General features: G+C 41.9%; 1 protein-coding gene across 1 annotated transcript in view; it reads left to right on the top strand.

The window, feature by feature from the left end:
- The first annotated feature begins 222 nt into the window (after positions 1–222).
- The window catches only part of ERLIN2 (ER lipid raft associated 2), a 30,001-nt gene continuing 9,206 nt past the window's right edge, over positions 223–21,017 (top strand). Inside the window, exons 1-10 of the mRNA XM_067470685.1 lie at positions 223–322; positions 4,293–4,414; positions 5,971–6,052; positions 7,693–7,739; positions 10,471–10,532; positions 11,237–11,362; positions 12,636–12,709; positions 14,696–14,754; positions 15,489–15,580; positions 17,727–17,816. Coding sequence (XP_067326786.1) covers positions 4,308–4,414; positions 5,971–6,052; positions 7,693–7,739; positions 10,471–10,532; positions 11,237–11,362; positions 12,636–12,709; positions 14,696–14,754; positions 15,489–15,580; positions 17,727–17,816 — 739 coding nt within the window. The 5' untranslated portion in view covers positions 223–322; positions 4,293–4,307. The remainder of the gene's footprint in view (positions 323–4,292; positions 4,415–5,970; positions 6,053–7,692; positions 7,740–10,470; positions 10,533–11,236; positions 11,363–12,635; positions 12,710–14,695; positions 14,755–15,488; positions 15,581–17,726; positions 17,817–21,017) is intronic.

Genomic DNA, 21,017 nt, shown 5'->3' with positions numbered 1-21,017 from the left:
CCTGGGGGCTTAGCAAAGACTGGATGCTGGCCATCAGTCAGGAGGGCTTTAATTGTGACAGAAAGGGGTTGGATTGGATGGCCTTTGGAAGTCCCTCCCAACTCGAAGACTAAGGGAACCTCTGCAGCTCTAGCTTTCAGGCCAGAAGGAGAAGAAGGGAAAGCCTGGCCTGGAGACCTAAGGGGAGAGGAAGGGAGGAAAGGGGCGGGGCTTAAACGTCAGAACGTTCTAAGCCGCGGCGGCGAAGGCTGATGCCGTCACAAAGGCGACAACCCGGAAGTGGCGGCCACAGGGCGAGCAGGAGCTGCAGGCGGAGCAGGTGGTGAGTGAGTGAGTGAGTGGAGGCGGCTGCTCTTTCCCTTCCTCTTCCTCCCTCGTTGCCCTCCTCTCTCCCGAGGAAAGGGCTCTTCTTTGCATTTCCCTTTCTTTCCTCTCCCGCTTTCCTTTGGGTTCAGAGTTCTCGCAAAGGAATGCAACTCGACGCCTCTTGAAACCGCCATGGGCTCAATGGAATGGATCCCCAGGAACTGTAGTTTGGCGAGGACTCAGCAGGCCGTGGTCCTTGCAAAACTACAACTCCCAAGACTCCATAGCATTGGGGCGCAATGGTTGAAGTGACTCAGGGTTAAGGGATCCTGGGAGTTGCAGTTTGGTGAGGTCCAGAGTCTGTCTGGTTGAGCAGTTTAAAAGCCTCTCCCTAAACAACAACCCCCTCCCTAAACTACAAAACTTCTCCCTAAACAACAAAGCCTCTCCCTAAACTACAAAGCCTCTCCCTAAACAAACCCTCTCCCTAAACTGCAACTGCCCCTAAACTACACCCCCTCCCTAAACTACAAAGCCTCTCCCTAAACTACAACCCCCTCCCTAAACAAACCCTCTCTATAAACTGCAACCCCCTCCCTAAACCACAAACCCTCTCCCTAAACTACAGCCCCCTCCCTAAACTACAAAGCCTCTCCCTAAACTACAGCCCCTCTCCCTAAACTACAGCCCCCCTCCCTAAACTACAGCCCCCCTCCCTAAACAAACCCTCTCCCTAAACTGCAACCGCCCCTAAACTACAGCCCCCTCCCTAAACTACAAAGCCTCTCCCTAAACTACAGCTCCCCTCCCCAAACAAACCCTCTCCCTAAACTACAGCCCCCTCCCTAAACTACAGCCCCTCTCCCTAAACTACAGCCCCCCTCCCTAAACAAACCCTCTCCCTAAACTGCAACCGCCCCTAAACTACAGCCCCCTCCCCAAACTACAAAGCCTCCCCCTAAACTACAGCTCCCCTCCCTAAACAACAAACCCTCTCCCTAAACTACAACCCCCTCCATAAACTACAGCCCCCCCTCCCTAAACTACAGCTCCACTCCCTAAACTACAGCCCCTCTCCCTAAACTACAAAGCCTCTCCCTAAACTACAGCCCCCTCCCTAAACTACAAAACCTCTCAAAAACTACAGCCCCCTCCCTAAACTTCAGCCCCCCTCCCTAAACAACAAACCCTCTCCCTAAACAACAAACCCTCACCCTAAACTACAACCCCCACCCCTAAAGTACAAAACCTCTCCCTAAACTACAGACCCTCTCCCTAAACTAAAACCCCCCTCCCTAAACTACAAACACCCTCCCTAAACTACAGACCCTCTCCTTAAACTACAAACCCTCTCCCTAAATTACAACCCCCCTCCCTAAACTACAAACCCTCTCCCTAAACTACAGCCCCCCTCCCTAAATTACAGCCCCCTCCCTAAACTACAAAGCCTCTCCCTAAACTACAGCTCCCCTCCCTAAACTACAACCCCCCTCCCTAAACAACAAACCCTCTCCCTAAACTACAGCCCCTCCCTAAACTACAGCCCCCTTCCTAAACTAAAAAACTCTCCCTAAACTACAGCCCCCCTCCCTAAACAACAAACCCGCTCCCTAAACTACAGCTCCCCTCCCTAAACAACAAAGCCTCTCCCTAAGCTACAGCCTCCCTCCCTAAACTACAAAGCCTCTCCTTGAACTACAACCCCCCTCCCTAAACAACAAAGCCTCTCCCAAACTACAACCCCCCTCCCCAAACTACAAACCCTCTCCCTAAACTACAGCCCCCTCCCTAAACTACAAACCCTCTCCCTAAACTACAAACCCTCTCCCTAAACTATAACCCCCTCCCTAAACTACAAAACCTCTCCCTAAACTACAACCCCCTTCCCTAAACTACAAACCCTCTCCCTAAACTACAGCCCCCCTCCCTAAACAACAAACCCCAGAGTCCTACAGGAGGCATAAACTGGATTTAAAGTGGATCCATGCTCTAGTGTGATGATGTCCCTTGTAAAACTACAATTCCCAGGATTCTGTAGCACTATTGTATTTATTTATTTATCGTGTCAGGAGCGAACCAAAACTGTTGCATTGCATTAAAAACAAACAAACAACCAAAAAACAAAGTTTGCAAACTTGATGTTCTATTAAATGTCCTGGCCACTTGGAGTGCCTCTGGTGTTGCCGCAAGGAGGTCCTCTATTGTGCATGTGGCAGGGCTCAGGTTGCATTGCAGCAGTTGGTCAGTGGTTTACTCTTCTCAGCACTCGCATGTCGTAGATTCCATTTTGTGGCCCCATTTCTTAAGGTTGGCTCTACATCTCATGGTGCCAGAGCACAGTCTGTTCAGCGCCTTCCAAGTCGCCCAGTCTTCTGTGTGCCCAGGGGGGAGTCTCTCATTTGGTATGAGCCATTGATTGAGGTTCTGGGTTTGAGCCTGCCACTTTTGGACTCTCGCTTGCTGGGGTGTTCCAGCGAGTGTCTGTAGATCTTAGAAAACTATTTCTTGATTTAAGATGTTGACGTGCTGGGTGATACCCAAACAGGGGATGAGCTGGAGATGTCAATGCCTTGCTCCTTTCACTCTTGGCTGCTGCTCCCCAGTGGATGTCAGGTGGTGCAATACCTGCTAAACAGTGTAATTTCTCCAGTGGTGTAGGGTGCAGACACCCCGTGATAATGTGGCATGTCTCATTAAGAGCCACATCCACTGTTTTAGTGTGTTGAAATGTGTTCCACACTGGGCATGCATACTCAGAAGCAAAGTAGCATATTGCAAGGGCTGCTTTGTGATATCAAACCTGGGGTTTGATCCCCAGGCTGTGCCAGTCAGCTTTTGTATGATATTGTTTCTAGTGCCCACTTTTTGTTTGATATTCAGGCAGTATATCTTGGTTGAGGTGACTCAGTGCTATGGGATCCTGGGAGTTGAAGTTTGGTGAGGCACCAGAACCCTTTGGCCGCGGAGGCACTAGAGCTTGGATCCACTTTAAATCCGGTTTCTGCCTCCTGCAGAATTCTGAGATTTGCAGTATTATTATTATTATTATTATTATTATTATTATTATTATTATTATTACCATCTCCTCTAGGAGACTCAGTGCAGCTTACAAGGGCAAGCCCAAAAAACAATTAAAACACACAAATAAAACACCAATTAAAAACATCAGATAAAAACAATGCAACACAATTATACACAGCGTAAGAGCAATATGGCTGAAAAGAGCTCCCTGTCGGCTGTGGCCACCCCCAGCTCCTTCAAGGGCAAGCCAGTCACTTCAAAGATACTATCCATCCATCTTGCCCTTAGTCTGCCCATCTTCCTTTTTTCTTCCATTTTCCCCAGCATCATTGTCTTCTCCAGGTTTTCCTGTCTTCTCATTATGTGGCCAAAGTATTTCATCTTTGCCTCTAATATCCTTCCTTCCAGTGAGCAGTCAGGCTTTATTTCCTGGAGTATGGACTGATTTGATCTTCTTGTGGTCCAAGGCATTCAAGGAGGTTAAAGGGTAGTATTTTCAAGAAAGCTTCCTAAATCGGATGTCCTGTACATGTACACTATTGGGCCACAAGTCTAAGAATCTCTACAAAGTGGTGATGTTGAAGATCAAATATATCTGGAGATCTTGGGGTGATGTAGCAGGGGGAGCTACTCAAACACTGTTTGTTGGCCTTTGGAATTCCTGTTTATCCACTTTCTAGTTATGATATCCCATCAGGTGGTGCCAGGGTTTTATGATGGGTTAGGTCAATCTTTTGTGCTCTGTTTACCAACTTATAAAGAATACCTCACTTGTTTGTCGATAGAATGCTGGGTAAGACAGAATTCATCTGATAGCAAGGAAATTTACTTATTGATTCTCTGTGTGTATCATGAATCAGAACACACTGTGGTATCATACAGAGTTTCATAATACACTGGGATGAATTGTTCTTTTATTGCTTTTGTGCCTCTCTCTGATTTCCTTTCTTCTTACTCTCTCCCAGGTTACACTCTCAGGGATGACTCAGTTGGGTGCCATAGCAGCTCTAGCTGCCAGCCTGGTGGCAGCTGCTCTTTTTTCTGCAATACACAAAATTGAAGAAGGGCATATTGGTGTTTATTACAGGTGCGTGCTTGTCTTTGGGGTGAGTTGCAGAATCTAGCTGTCTGTTGTTTGGTCCCAGCAGTCTTCCAAATCAGATTCGAGGACACGTTGTTCTGTGACTTCAACTAGACAGCATGGGGTCTTTTTGTAACAAAACTCTTCTTTTAGAACAGCCTTCCTTGGGAAGTTTAGTCTGGTGCCATCCTTGGGACCTTTTTAGTCCATCCAGGTCTTTTGAATAAATTGTGTAATCCGAACTGTTAGACTTTAATTTAAGACCATGCATTTTAAATTATAATTGCTATGAATTTCAGTTTCATTTATTCTGCTTTTGAACTATTTATTTATTTATTTATTTTACCGTGTTTGTATTCCGCCCTTGTCACCCCTCAGGGGACTCAGGGCGGATTACAATGTACATATACATGGCAAATATTCAGTGCCATAGACACACAACGTATATAGACAGACACTCAGAGGCTATTTAACATTCCAGCTTCTGGCCACCAGGGGAGCTGTCGCTTCACTGTCCGTTTGTGACACTGATGGAGTACTTCCTCATTCTTTTTGCATGCTGCTGGAGAGTTTTATGGTATCATAAATTAGCCTCCCCGCATAAGCGGTACCTAAATTTCCTACTTGACAGATGCAACTGTCTTTTGGGCTGCAAAGGTCGACAACAAGCTACACAATATTGGTCAGGAGCTCACTCTGACCCGGGCTGGCTTCGAACTCATGACCAGTAGTGATTTTAGTGCAGCTGACTCCCAGCCAGCTGCACCACAGTCCCGGTATTAAAAAAAAATCAACAACTCTAAAATCAGGACATTAAATAAAGAACAACATTCAAAAACAAGGGAAATCCAGAAAGGAAACAATCAGGGCCAGCTAACATCTCTCAACAAAGGATTCCCCCAGGCAGGAAGCAGCCAAGATTTGAAGCTGCAAAGCCATTCAGCACTAATCAAGATGAGCAATTGCAGCATTTACACTTGCCTCAAACAGACAAGAGTTCTTTCTCTCACCCTGGACATTCCACAGATATATAAACCCCACTTGTCTCGTTTCCAACAGACCTCACAACCTCTGAGAATACCTGCCATAGATGTGGGTGAAACATCAGGAGAGAATGTTTCTGGAACATGGCTAGACAGCCTGGAAAACTCACAGTAACCCAGTGATTCTGGCCATGAAAGCCTTCGACAACACATTATTCTGCTTTTGATCTTTAGGTTCTACATCACTGCATTTAAATTGTTGTAAGGATTTAGAGAACTTAATGTTATGGCATGACATAAAAAGTGTCAGAAAACACCATAGATTTTAAATCCTTTCCCAAATTTATTGCAAACTCAATGAGTATCCTAGAGATTGAGATATAGAGCCTGGGACCTTCTAGATATGCTCTCGAAAATGAGGAAGTGGAGGTTCATATGTTGCAGTCTACAGGTGATTCAGAAACTCTAGCTTGGCATTTTTAATGTTTCATGTTCCTATTATTCTGGATAAAATTCATGTTAAATTGATTTCAAAGTGCAGCTCATTTTCTTATTGTTGTTCTTTTCAAACCCATACAGGGGAGGAGCATTATTGACATCCACCAGTGGTCCTGGCTTCCACCTTATGCTTCCGTTCATTACCTCCTTTAAATCCGTTCAGGTACATATCATATTTGACATGTGTAAAGGAATTTGACATGGAGTGTTTTAGTAGTTATACCCAAGAAGACAGAGATGATGTTCTCGCTATCATCTGGTCCAAATTCTTGTGCAGATTGAGCATGTCTTATCCAAAATGGTTGGATTTTTGGGATGGGGCACAAATCTAAGCACAAAATTATTTAATGTTAAATATATGCCTTATACACATATAGTTTGATGGGAGCCCCCAGTGGTGCAGTGGGTTAAAGCGCTGAGCTACTGAGCTTGTTGACCGCAAGGTCGCAGGCTCGAATCTGGGAAGCGGCGTGAGCTCCCGCTGTCAGCCCCAGCTTCTGCCAACCTAGCAGTTCTAAAACATGCAAATGTGAGTAGATCAATAGGTACCGCTCCAGCGGGAAAGTAACAGCGCGCCATGCAGTCATGCCGGCCACATGACCTTGGAGGTGTCTACGGACAACGCTGGCTCTTCGGCTTAGAAATGGAGATGAGCGCCACACCCCAGAGTCAGACACGACTGGACTTCATGTCAGGGGGAAACCTTTACCTTACACATAGTTGGAAGGCAAGTTTATACAATATTTTAAAATAATTTTGTGCATGGAACAAGATTTGTGTACATTGAACCATCAGAAAACAAAGGTGTCCCTATCTCACTGAACCATGTGGATAATTTTGGAATATTTTGGAGTTTTACTGTTGTATTTGTATTCTGTTGTTTTGTTGGTGGCCTTGGCCTTTGTAAGCCACATCGAGTCCTTTGGGAGATTTTGCGGGGTATAAATAAAGTTAATAATAATAATAATAATAATAATAATAATAATATTTTGGACCTTATTGCAAATCAAGGAGTTCCTTCCTGATGGAGCAGAAGGAAGGAAGCACATGAGGCCAAGGCATGATTGTAGCTATTGCCAGTTTTAGAATGTCCTAATGTTATCTATTGCATGAAATTTTATCTATTATAGTCTGAGACTTGTATCCAATTTTTCTTTAGTTGTGCATATTTTGTCTGACAATACAGGCGCCAGACTACAACTGTCCTTTACCTTGCCATATATTTATTTATTTTTATGCCACTTTTCTCCCATGGATGGGACTCAAAGCGGCGAATAAATTAAAACCAACAGAAATTAAATAACTGATAAACAGATAACGCAGTTACATAAGCCATAGACAACAAAGTTAATAAATGCAACATATTCTGCTAAAATTCCCTGGGCCTCAGGCCACTGATGTCATCCATAAGAAATTATATTAAAAATCCTAAGGCTTTGTATGTTTAGGCCGTATATCTGTTAAAAGTTTATCTCTGAAGCCACACGGTCTTTCCTTTTTCTTATCTGTATAGCAGGCCATGTCTAATCCAGTTGCCAAACAAGATCTTCTGCTTTTTTTCCATTAAACATACCAAACAAGTTTTACTTGTGGGGGATTCATAGAGCAACCTCTGAAAAGAAGTGGATGGGGATTAATTTCCTCATTCTGATAAGTGCTAAAAAGTAGGCAAAGACTTACTGTGAGAAAGAGATTGGGTTTTGCCACAAACATAGTTCTACTATGTTCTACTTAGTGCCACAAACATTGTTTATTCTGACCTGTCCTGCTTTTTTACCAAATCCTTTGCTTTCTCTTTCCCAGACAACGTTACAAACAGACGAAGTAAAAAATGTTCCATGTGGCACAAGGTGAGTGGTGGGTTTTCCAATGAATCTGATAACCCTTTTGCCCTTACCATAGACTGAAAGTAGTATGCAGTTTCCAACAGTGTGCACAGGACATTTTATTAACCATTTTATCAATAGTTTCAAACTTTCCTGAGTAATCTTTGCAACACAGCATTACCGAGGCTTACTTTATTCGCCCTTATGGATCAATGATTACCAACCTCTCGGTAAACTGGGAGCTGAAGTCCAAAGCAACTGGTGGAGCAAAGGTTGGGAACCTCTGTCATGGATTATTTGATTGCACTGTTTGAAAGATACTGTGAAATACCTTGTAGCTACCACTAGATGGCATTTCTCCCTCTTATTCATTCATAAAACCTTTTTTTTTTTTTTAGTATTTATTATTTATTTATTTATTTATTTATTTGGGGTTCTTGTACCCCGCCCTTCTCACCCCGAAGGGGACCCAGGGCGGCTTACAACAGCAAGGCACACTAAGATGCCTGCCACACACAACAATCATCACAAAAGTACAACAATTCAAGTTCCCACAATTCAAGCCATTATCCAATAAAATCCATAAAATCAATAAGAACAATACAAACCTAATTCTTCCTCCTACCTATCAGTGTACACTAACTCAAAGATCTGTTTTTGATTCCACTTCGACAATCCTGCTGATCTTACACATCTGATTGTCTTGTTTAGTTGTCTTATTTAATTGCCTGGTTGCCCAAAGGCCTGGTTCCACAACCATGTTTTCACCCTCCTCCTGAAGGAGAGGAGGGATGGTGATGTTCTGATTTCCCCCGGGAGTGAGTTCCACAGGTGAGGGGCCACCACTGAGAAGGCTCTGATTCTCGTCCCCGCCAGCCTCACTTGTGACAGTGGCGGGGTCGAGAGCAGGGCCTCCCCAGATGATCTTAAACTCCGAGGTGGGACGTAAAGGGAGATACGTTCGGACAGATACACTGGACAAGAACCGTACAGGGTTTTGTAGGTTAAAACCAGCACCTTGAATTGTGCTCGGAATTGAACCGGCAGCCAGTGGAGCTGGCATAGCAGGGGGGTGGTGTGCTCTCTGTATGTCGCTCCAGTAAGCAATCTGGCTGCCGCTCGCTGGACTAGTTGAAGTTTCCGAACAGTCTTCAAGGGCAACCCCACGTAGAACGCGTAAACCTTCCTTTGGCTGCCTGTTGCCAGACTTAATCTGAGTACCCAGCAAAATAGCATCCAGAGCATCCAGGCCAAAGATTTCACAGTTTGTTCTGATCACAAAATTCTCCATGTGTTCTAAAACCTTGCAGGGGAAAATGTACTTTTATAATAAATAGTACATGTCAGGAAAAAATAGCCAGCAACCTCATCTCCGGCTCAGCTTACTTGTCTGAACGTACCTCCCTCCATGACGCACCTCAGATCATCTGGGAAGGACCTACTTTTGGTCCCACCTCCTTTTCAGCTGCTGTTGATGGGGACAAAAGGGCCCTCTCAGTGGTGGCTGCTCATCTATGGAACTCTCCAGTGAAATTGGATCAGCTCCTTCCCTCCTGACCTTCAGGGGGGAAAAAAACTAAAAACGTGGTTATGGGACCAGGCTTTTGGTCAGTAACTTTGATCTGTGCAATAAGTTATTACAGAACAGCGCAATGATGATCGAAACGACTCTGGACTTCGATTTTGGACTGCGTGGTTTTAATGAGTTTTAATGGTTGATGTTTATAACTTTTTGGATTTTAATGTATTTCTGTATTTTACTTGTATGTATTTATGTGGCATCAAATTGCTGCCTATTATAAGGCCGCTCTGAGGCCTATTATAAGGCCCTAGACTGAAAGTAGTATGCAGTTTCCAACACTGTGCACAAAGCATTTTATTAACCATTTTATTGATAGTTTCAAGCTTTCTTGAGTAATCTTTGCAACACTGCATAACAGAGGCTTACTTTATTCATTCTCATGGATTAATGATTACCAACCTCTAGGTTGGTGAGAAGGGTGGGGTACAAATATGGTAACTAAATATTCTCTCAATAGGCCCAGACAGCATAGGAAATAACCAAGGATGATGACTATTGAAGTCCAAGAACACTTAGAAGATAGTACATTTCCCATCCTGGTTTATTTACACTTTTTCCCATGTACAAAAAGCATAGTAACTAATACTTCCTTTAAACGTAGATAGGAATAATACTGATTTTTGGATCAGAATTCCCATGGTCCTTCAATGTAGGCTAGATCGGGCATGGGCGAACTTTGGCCCTCCAGGTGTTTGGACTCCAACTCCCACAATTCCTAACAGCCTGCTGACCAAAGTTCACCCATGACTGGCCTAGATTGACTAGAAGTAATGGAAGTTGAAGCCCATCAAAGTCAAAGTCTAATTTTTGCTTTCTATATTTTATTGTGTTGTATTTTGGAGCTTGGCCTCATGTTAGACGCCCCAAGTCCCCATTGTGGAGATGGTGGTAGGGTATAAATAAAGTTTATTTTTTATTATTATTATTATTATTATTATTATTAAAGGACTACAGTTGCCCACTTCTGCTTCAGATCAGCTCTGTTCTATGTGTCTACCACCATTTTGCAGGCAGTTTAGAACTGGGGCTGTTAGAGAGCGATCCTTTGAGGTTTGAGTATCCTCTCAGTTTGACAGTGGCTCTATGCTTTTGCAATCAAATTCTTGGTGTCTTTTCTACTGATCAGATGTCTTCTCAGGTGCTGAGATCTCTCCACTTTCTCTCTTTTTGCAGTGGGGGAGTGATGATCTATTTTGACCGAATAGAGGTTGTAAATTTCCTAATTCAAAGTGCCGGTGAGTTACCTTTGTTGTTCCAACTTATTATGGAGAAATAGTCAAGAGCATTTCAGGCAGGTTTTGCCATGGAAAGTATCTGCACCTGTTGCAATAGTAATATTGTGAAAGTGTAATGCAGTTCCACAGCTTATTTTTCTGACATATTTGGGATAGATAGACACGTTTTATTGATTGGCCTATTGGCCGTATCAAAACATTTAACACATAACACAATTAACACATAGTCATACATAGTCATACATACAACATACAACCCTCGGTATAAAAGGAGTTAAAATAAACAAGCTGTTAACAAGATCTCGTTCACGTCAAATGTGTGCGTCACCTCCACAGTTTACCCCAATTAATTCTAAATGTGCAATTCCCAGCTGTGTTGCTTTGAATAGAAAAAGGGCTGTTTTGTGTGTTATTTTAGGGTTCTGGCCAGCCAACAAAAATGAGGTTTTAATATATGGGTCCCAGTGTGTTTTGTGAATAATGTATGGTCCAAGGCAATGGTCTCTCTCTTTCTTATACAGCTCACAGTTGAACAATACATGTGTGATATCCTCCACCTCTGGTGCTCCACAAATACAAAATCGTTCGTTGTATGGGACTTGATTAAACCTTCCGTGCTTGTCCATTGTATCCAGCTGTTCAAAACGAGCATATTTGGGAACTAATCTGAGCCTACTAATGGTGCATATTCTTTTTCTTACTAGTATACGATATAGTGAAAAACTTCACTGCAGATTATGACAAGGCCCTGATCTTTAACAAAATCCACCATGAGCTCAACCAGTTTTGCAGTGTCCACACGCTACAGGAAGTCTATATTGAATTGTTTGGTAAGTGTTAGTGTCTTTTATCTTGGACTAGCCGTCCCCTGCCACACGTTGCTGTGGCCCAGTCTGTATATATGTGTTTTGTGTGTTGTTTATATATGTGTATATATGTGGTATAGTGCATGCGTTGTAATGTTTTTTTATTTTTATTTTTTGGCTTTTTAAGTCTCCTCTGCTGTGTTTTTTGGTGTTTTAATGAGTGATGGTCACTCATTGGCCTGATAGGTGTATTGCGTCTAAATTTGGTGTCAATTCCCCAATAGTTTTTGCGTTATGTTAATCCCACAAACAGACATTACATTTTTGTTTATAAAGATGAGCCAAGAGATCGCTCCCTTATTTTTTTGACTGTTCTCTTTACATCTGTACTTCTCAACCTTCCTAATGCCACAGCCCCTTAATACAGTTCCTCTTGTTGTGGTGACCCCCAATCATACAATTATTTTTGTTGCTACTTTGTAATTCTAATTTTGCTCCTGTTATGAATTGTAATGTAAATATCTGATATTCAGGATGTATTTTCATTCACTGGACCAAATTTTGCACAAATACCCAATACGTCCAAATTTGAATACTAGTGAGGGTTGTGGGGGAATTGATTTTGTCATTTGGGAGTTGTAGTTTCTGGGATTTGTAGTTCAACTGCAATCAAAGAGCATTTTGAACTCCACCAACGATGGAATTGAACCAAACTTGGCACACAGAACTCGACTGACCAACAGAAACTACTGGAAGGGTTTGGTAGGCATTGACCTTGAGTTTCAGAGTTGTAGTTCACCTACATCCAGAGAGCACTCTGGACTCAAACAATGATGTATCTGGACCAAACGTGGCCCAAATACTTAATATGACCAAATGTGAACAGTGGTGAAGTTGGGGGAAAATAGACCTTGATATTTGTGAGTTGTACTTGCTGGGATTTATAGTTCACCTACAATCAAAGAGCACTCTGAACCCCACCTAGGATAAAATTAGGCTAAACTTCCCACACAGAAAACTCATGACCAACAGAAAATACTGTGTTTTCTGATGGTCTTTAGTGACCCCGCTGACACCCCCTTGTGACCCCCAGGTTGAGAAACACTGGATTGAAAAGTCTAGTGTGCAGGATCATGTAAATTTGGAGAGAAAAAGGAACCGTCTGGAGGAAAAACAGAACATCTAGAATGAAATGGTCCCCAAATGAAAGCATTTCCTTGGGCTAAATGTTCACTATAACCTGCAGTGCTAATTGAGGGTGTGCCTTTGTGAAACTATTGGTTTAATATTTTACCAGATCAGATTGATGAAAACCTGAAACTGGCTCTCCAGCAAGATCTGACCTCTATGGCACCTGGACTCATCATTCAGGTAAACACTAATATTGAGAAATACATCGGAAATGAAGAAATCTTGCAAGAATTATAATATTATAATGTAATGCAATATAATACTACTAATAATAATATGATATTATACTTATTTATTTATATTACATGTAAAATGACTAATAATATAATATAAAGGTATAGTACAATATAGTAATATTTAATATTGATATTGTACTATGCTAATAATATAATATATTGTATGTATATTTATTTTGTAAGCCGCTCTGAGTCCCCTTCGGGGTGAGAAGGGCGACATATAAATGTCATAAATCTATATAAATAAAAACTTAATGTTTGTTTGTGGGATTAACATAACTCAAAAACCATTGGACGAATTGACACCAAATTTGGACACAATACACCTATCAGGCCAATGAGTGACCGTCACTCATAAAAACACTGAAAACACAACAGAAGAGACTTAAAAAGCAAAAACAAAAAACCCACACATTACAACGCATGCGCAAAACCACATATATACACATATACACAAATATATTCACACACGTTTAAACACACACAAAAACACATGTAGTCAAACTGGGCCACAGCAACATGTGGCAGGGGACGGCTAGTAATAAATAAATAAATAAATAAATAAGATGAGTGGGAAAAGCCATCAGGTTTATTATTATGCAGTGATCTCCCCTTCAGCTGCAATGAAACATGGGCAGCAGGTGCTTTGAGTCTCTTGCATGACCACCATCCTTAAATCTCTTATTCCCACTTCTACCAGTTTAAGGGGTTTAACAGGGGAGGCACTAACAGAACATTAAACTCATTCCAATGTGTTTAAACCCCCTAAACTGGTAGAAGTGGGAATACGAGATTTAACAATGGTGGTCATGCAAGAGACTCAAAGCACCTGCTGCCCATGTTTCATTGCAGCTGAAGGGGAGATCACTGCATAATAATAAACCTGATGGCTTTTCCCACTCATCTTATTTATTTATTACAAGCCGTCCCCTGCCACGTGTTGCTGTGTGAAGGATTATTCCAACTATGGGCATCTCTCCTTCCAACAAACAATTTATTTTCCGGGCTCAATTCAAGGTGCAGATTTGACCTACAAAGCCCTGAATGGTTTGGGACCCGCCTACCTGCTCAACCGCATCTCGGTCTACGAACCCACGCGACCTCTTCAATCTTCCGGAGAGGCCCTTCTCTCGTCCCGCCCGCATGTGGGGACGAGAGAGTGGGCCTCCTCTGTAGTGGCCCCCCAGCTCTGGAACTCACTCCCCAGAGATATTAGACAAGCCCCCTCGCTAGCAATCTTCAGGAGGAACCTGAAAACCTGTCTATTCCAATGTGCCTTCAATGATTGAATGTAGGACACTCCCCGACCGAAATGTCCTCAGAAGCACTTTATTTTATGGTTCGTGCAATTAAATCCTTCCTCATCCTGGTTTTACCCTTCACGACAATTTTACATTGCCTATGTCCCAGTGTTTTTAAAATACTTTAATTTTTTATTCTTGAAGTGGCCCTGCCCAGTGGAATTCCTTGTGTTTGATGTTTGATTTTATATTGCTAGTGTTGTCTATTATATCGGTTTTTGCATTTTATGTTTTTTGTGTAATTTGTGTTTATTGTGTTGATGGGCATGGCCTCATGTAAGCCGCCCCAAGTCCCCCTGGGGGAGATGGAGCGGGGTATAAATAAAGTATTATTATTATTATTATTAGTATTATTATTATTATTATTATTATTAAACAGCCAGACTCTTTCGTGCTGCATTCGAATTCATTGGGTGTTTGCTAACATTGATAATGGAGAATGCACTTCCAATTTCGAGTGTATTAAGTCTTGGGCACTGGTACACAGGCATTCTTCCATGCAACTGACATTAGCCCAGTGCCCTGTTACAGGCACTAGAAAATGCTGTTAACACTGACTGTGTTGGTTATTTATGCTTCCCGCATCCCGCCCCACCCACTCCCATCATCTTCGCTTCCATTTTGTCCAGGCAGTTCGAGTTACAAAGCCAAACATCCCTGAAGCAATTCGAAGGAATTATGAACTCATGTGAGTACAATTCTTTCTTTGGCTTCCAATATGATTGGGGTTGGAGGTGCAAAGATCCATAGAAATGGGAGATAACTTTCCAATCTAGATTTGGGGATCCTTTGGATGATTATATGCTTAGTAGAACTCCCACAATCCGTTGCTACTAAGTATACGAGCAGAGGTTTCTGAGATTTTGCCATTTTAGGGGAATCTTCTGCTACCATAGCCAGTGTTAAAAGGTTCTCAAACTATTTGTCAAATTGACTTTAAATCAAAATTGAGCTTGTAACTGTATTTGGAATTAATTGGAATTAATTAATTAATCACTCTGGACCGTGCTCTGACCTACAAGAAGCACTGCCTGAACATCAAGCAAAACGTGGGTGCTAGAAACAATATCAAACGAAAGCTGACTGGCACAACCTGGGGATCACAACCAGACACAGTGAAGCCCCGCTGCCTGGCTTTATTACTGGAGTAGATGGGCGGGGCTGGAGTCCCTGATTTGGCAAAAGCTTTTCAATAAGTATCCGAATCAGCTGCGTGAAAGCAGGAAATATCACAGTTGACCACTCAAAGAAACATGGTTACAGGTAAGCAACCTTACTTTTCCAATGGCCTTAGGTGAACCCTGTGAAAGGGTCGTTTGACCCCCCCCAAAGGGGTTGCAACCCACAGGTTGAGAACCACTGATGTAAGGGATGCTTCATTGTGCTGATGTTTTACTGGTATGTCTGTTTTGATCCCTTTAGGGAGAGTGAGAAGACCAAGCTGTTGATCGCAGCTCAAAAGCAGAAGGTGGTAGAGAAGGAGGCTGAGACAGAGCGGAAAAAGGCTCTCATTGGTTCGTGGGCAGTTCTTGCTTCCATATGTGAATGCTTAGAGACAATGGGAGGAAGTGCAGAACATAAGTAGTGATGTATTCAATCCTTTTCCCAGGGCAATGGCAGGTTTTGAGGATTCAAGGGCTGACGTGAAGCAGGGATCCACAATAGACAAGTTAAAATGAGTAGAGCTATGTGGGCTGCACATAATTTACATTGGAAGAATAATGTATTTTTAATGTGTGATCCTCTTCCTCATCCAATGTATCATGTATCTTATCCAATTGAATCTATCAGGACAGAGTTTTTCACACTATTTTTGAGATAATGACAGTTGTTAAATGGTAAGTAAGAACTTGCTATAAAGTAATCACAACAGAAAAGCATCAGCCATGGTCTGGAGGAATGCATCTAGCATAACTTTAAACGCAAATCCTCACTTGTAAAGAGGAAAACAATTGAGAAGCGGTTGTAACCCTAGGGTGCATCTACACTGTATAAATAATGCAGTTTGACACCTCTTGTTTCAATGTTATGAGAGGTCCCATTTGATGAAACACTAGCACACTTTGGCAGAGAAGACTAAAGACCTTGCAAAACTACAACTTCCATAATTCCATAGCATTGAGCCATGTAGATGTCCCCTTAGGTTTTTTTTTTGGGGGGGGGGTTGCCAGCACTTGAGATGAGCATACATGACAAAAGAAAAAAATTGTTCATTGAAGCTTTTGGAGTCTAAACAATTTTACAAAACCCCTCACATTTACATTTACATTTGTAAAAAACTATTTTAACTTTTTAAACCTGTCCTTTTAACATTTTAAATTGGTTTGGACACTTAAAAAGTATTATTATTATTTTAATTATGCTTTTTATTAAGAATTATGCATAAAGTAAAACTGCAATTTGGGGAAGGTACATCAAAAGTGGGGAAACATTAAGGTCAAAGAAAAGTTTGAAACTTAATAGAGGGAAAAGAAGGAAAAAGTGGTTAAAGAAAAAGGGGGGGAAACACAAAAACAAAGAAAAAAAAACAAAGAGAAAAAAATTAAAGAGAAAAGAGTAGAGAGGGTAAAGCAAGAGTATTTTCACTGTGAGTTACTTCCAGGTTCAATTTTGCCAAAATTCTATTTTTTGTCTAAAATTCTTTTTGATTCGCGTAGTGTTGTTTTCTTATTTTTTAACACTATTATAAATTTGTCAGATTGGCTTTATTGTATACCTTGCTGAGATCTCTGGAGAGAGAGGGTGGGATATAAATATTTTAAAAATCACATACCATATATAAGCTGAGTTTTTACCCCGGTGGCACAGTGGGTTAAACCCCTGTGCCAACAGGACTGAAGACCGACAGGTTGCAGGTTCAAATCCAGGGAGAGGCGGATGAGCTCCCTCTATCAGCTCCAGCTCCTCATGCGGGGACATGAGGGAAGCCTCCCACAAAGGATGATAAAAACATCAAATCATCTGGGCGTCCCCAGGGCAACATTCTTGCAGACGGCCAATTCTCTCACACCAAAAGCGACTTGCAATTTCTCAAGTCGCTCCTGACACGACAAAAAAAAAAACCAACCCCCCTCCCCTATTTTTAGGCTGAAAAACCCCTCCTTGGTTAATACTTGAGTCAAAGTTATTTATTATTTTACTCTATTATTATTATTATTATTACATTTATTATTTTACTCTATTATTATTATGTTTACTTTTACTCTATTATTATTACATTTATTATTTAACTCTATTATTATTATTATTATTATTATTATTATTATTATTGGAAGGATACATAAGCACATTAACATTGAAGAAGGTTAGAATAATGGTTTAATCAGAGTTGGACAGTCTTATCTTAAATTACAGTTTTATGTAAATATTCAAAAACATTTAACCTCTTGATGCCTCAATTAATGTAATTTTATTGGTATATATTTTTATTTTGAAATTTACCAGTAGTTGCTGCATTTCCCATCCTCGACTTCTACTCGAGTCAATACGTTTTCCCCGTTTTTGTGGTAAAATTAGGTGCCTCGGCTTATATTCAGGTTGGCTTATACTCAAATATATACAGTACTTTTTCTATATGTCTCTGTACAGCAGGAACCTTTACTTGCATTGACCATCTGTGTGGTACCCTCTGGTCACTGTGTTTTTATTCTCTCCACGCAGAGGCAGAAAAAATTGCTCAGGTGGCTGAAATAACATATGGACAGAAGGTGATGGAAAAAGAAACCGAGAAGAGAATTTCTGAGATTGAAGGTGAATAGAAACCTATTTAATGTATTTCTACCTGGCCCGGGCTTTGAAAATCATGAATCCTTAAAAACTCAGATTTGTTATATTAGGTACAGGCGTGGACTATTCTTGGATGTTTACATCATTATTTCCCATCTTTCCCTTTTGAGTCATTCAATTCATTAATAATGTGTAGCCATCCTGTTCTATTGAAGTACTCCTATGATGATAAAAAGAGCAAGCAGCCAAAGATCACCCATTGATTATTATGACTTACAGGGGTGTCAAACATATTTTCATTGAGGGCCACATGAGCACCCCCCCCCCCGGTGTGTGTGTGTGACGGACAGACAGACAGACAGACAGACAGACAGCATCGTGGTTGGTGCTTTTTAGTTTTTACTCAGTTTGGATCCCTAGATATTATCTGTTGTTGGTGGGGTTCAGCATGCTCTTTGATTGTAGGTGAACTATAAATCCCATTAACTACAACTCCCAAATTTCAAGGTCTATTTTCCCCAAACTCCAACTGTGTTCATATTTGGGCATATGGAATATTCGTGCCAAGTTTGGTCCAGATCCATCATTGTTTGAGTCCAGAGGTCTCTCTGGATGCAGGTGAACTACAACTCCCAAACTCAAAGTCACTGCCCACCAAACCCTTCTACTGTTTTCTGTTGGTTATGGGGGTTCTGTGTGGGAGTTCAAGTTTGTCTCAGTTCCATCATTGGTGGAGTTCAGAATGCTCTTTGATTGTAGGTTAACTATATATCCCAGCAACTACAACTTCCAAATGACAAAATCAATTTTTGAGTGATGGTCACTCCTTGGGTTAGTAGGCATCTTGTGGCCATATTAGCCGGCAATTCGTCCAGTGGTTTTTGAGTTATGTTAATCCCAGAAACGAACATTACATTTTTATTTATATAGATAATATAATATACACATAATATTTATAATATTATAATGTAATACAATATAATTCTAATAATAATACGATATTATAATTATATATTTTATATTACATGTAATATTACTAATAATATTACAATATAATATTTTTTTTCGTGTCAGGAGCGACTTGAGAAACTGCAAGTCACTTCTGGTGTGAGAGAATTGGCCCGTCTGCAAGGACGTTGCCCATGGGATGCCTGGATGATTTGATGTTTTTATCATCCTTTGTGGGAGGCTTCTCTCATGTCCCCGTATTTATTTATTTATCGTGTCATCCGCAACCAGAACATTGTATTACATTTCTAACAGAACAAAACAAACAAACAGATTTTTAAAAAACCCACAAATTTTGCAAACTTGGTAGCTGATTAAATGTCCTTTGACCAGTATCTGGCCACTTGGAGTGCCTCTGGTGTTGCCGCAAGGAGGTCCTCCATTGTGCATGTGGCAGGGCTCAGGGTGCATTGCAGCAGGTGGTCAGTGGTTTGCTCTTCTCCACACTCACATGTCGTGGATTCCACTTTGTAGCCCCATTTCTTAGGATTGGCTCTGCATCTCGTGGTGCCAGAGCGCAGTCTGTTCAGCACCTTCCAAGTCGCCCAGTCCTCTGTGTGTCCAGGGGGGAGTCTCTCATCTGGTATCACCCACGGATTGAGGTGCTGGGTTTGAGCCTGCCACTTTTGAACTCTCGCTTGCTGAGGTGTTCCAACGAGTGTCTCTGTAGATCTAAGAAAACTATTTATTTATTTATTTATGAGGAGCTGGAGCTGATAGAGGGAGCTCATCCGCCTCTCCCCGGATTCGAACCTGTGACCTGTCGGTCTTCAGTCCTGCCGGCACAGAGGTTTAATCCACTGCACCACTGGGAGCTCCACAATATAATAGTATAGTACAATATAGTAATATATAATACTGATATTGTACTATGCTAATAATATAATATATTGTATGTATCTATATCTTGCGCCTCCCGGTGGCGCAGTGAGTTAAAGCACTGAGCTGCTGAGCTTGTTGACCAAAAGGTCGCAGGTTCGATTCTAGGGAGCGGCGTGAGCTTCTGCTGTCAGCCCTAGCTTCTGCCAACCTAGCAGTTCGAAAACATGCAAATGTGAGTAGATCAATAGGTACCGCTCCGGCGGGAAGGTAACGGCGCTCCATGCGGTCATGCCGGCCACATGACCTTGGAGGTGTCTATGGACAACGCTGGCTCTTCGGCTTAGAAATGGAGATGAGCACCACACCCCAGAGTCAGACATGACTGGACTTAATGTCAGGGGACTACCTTTACCTTTATATCTTGCAAGCTGCTCTGAGTCCTCTTCGGTGTCAGAAGGGCGGCATATAAATGTCTTAAGTCAATAAATATATACCAAAGTTTATTCCCATTGGCAGCAGGAGGGAACATAAGTTTTCTTATCCAGTATTCTGTATCATCTGCTGTTGGACTGGATGGCGTGAAGGCATGGTCAACTGGTTGGCTACAGTCCATCCCTACAGCTTTGGAGCTGCTGTTGCTGTCAGTATAGTTATTCTGGGAGTATGTGATATTATTGCATCTTTGTCATTCCTGAACTTGGGAAAGGCCCTGCTTAGGTTGCCTGCAAACATCACGTCTCTCAGTTTGGTTGAGTTCATTAAGGGCCCTGTCAAGATCTGCAGCATCTCACAGAGGAGCCAATTAGTGGTTTACAGATCAGCGATCTCTCATTAGACTGTCCCCAGCAGAGCGAGGGTCGTTTTCTTTCTCGTCGAGGCATTTTGCCAAGAGCCAAGCCCTCAATGCAGTCCCATAGGAGTCGGAAGGCCGGCTGTTCCCCCAGCAGAGAATCCCTGGCTTTGCTCCAGACCCTGCCAGCTGCTCTGCCAAGCAATTGCCGCTTGGCAGACTTGCACCGCGTACACTTGCATCGCACACACTTTCAGCTGTTGGAGTCGGTCATGGCTGCCTTTGCAATATATCAGCAGAAATGGCCGGCTAATGGTGTTCTGTGTTTTGAAACTACATGGTGTGGTCTCAGGGAAGGTAGCGTCAGAAAAACATTGTGTTTTTTCCTTTTTCCGAAAAGCATTGTTGCTAAGGTTGTTATATAAATAAGGCTTCCTAGATCAGAAGCAACAGGAACAGCAAATGTTTTTGCAACTTTATTAAAGACTTCCATAATAATCTATAAAGTAAAATAATAAATGTAATAATAATAATAATAATAATAATAATCTATATAAATAGATTCATAGAATCATAGAATCCTAGAATCAAAGAGTTGGAAGAGA

This window comes from Anolis sagrei, chromosome 7 (assembly GCF_037176765.1).
Source record: "Anolis sagrei isolate rAnoSag1 chromosome 7, rAnoSag1.mat, whole genome shotgun sequence".
Lineage (NCBI taxonomy): Eukaryota > Metazoa > Chordata > Lepidosauria > Squamata > Dactyloidae > Anolis > Anolis sagrei.
Note: the sequence above shows the minus strand (reverse complement) of the source record. Positions and strands in the feature narration are given on the sequence as shown.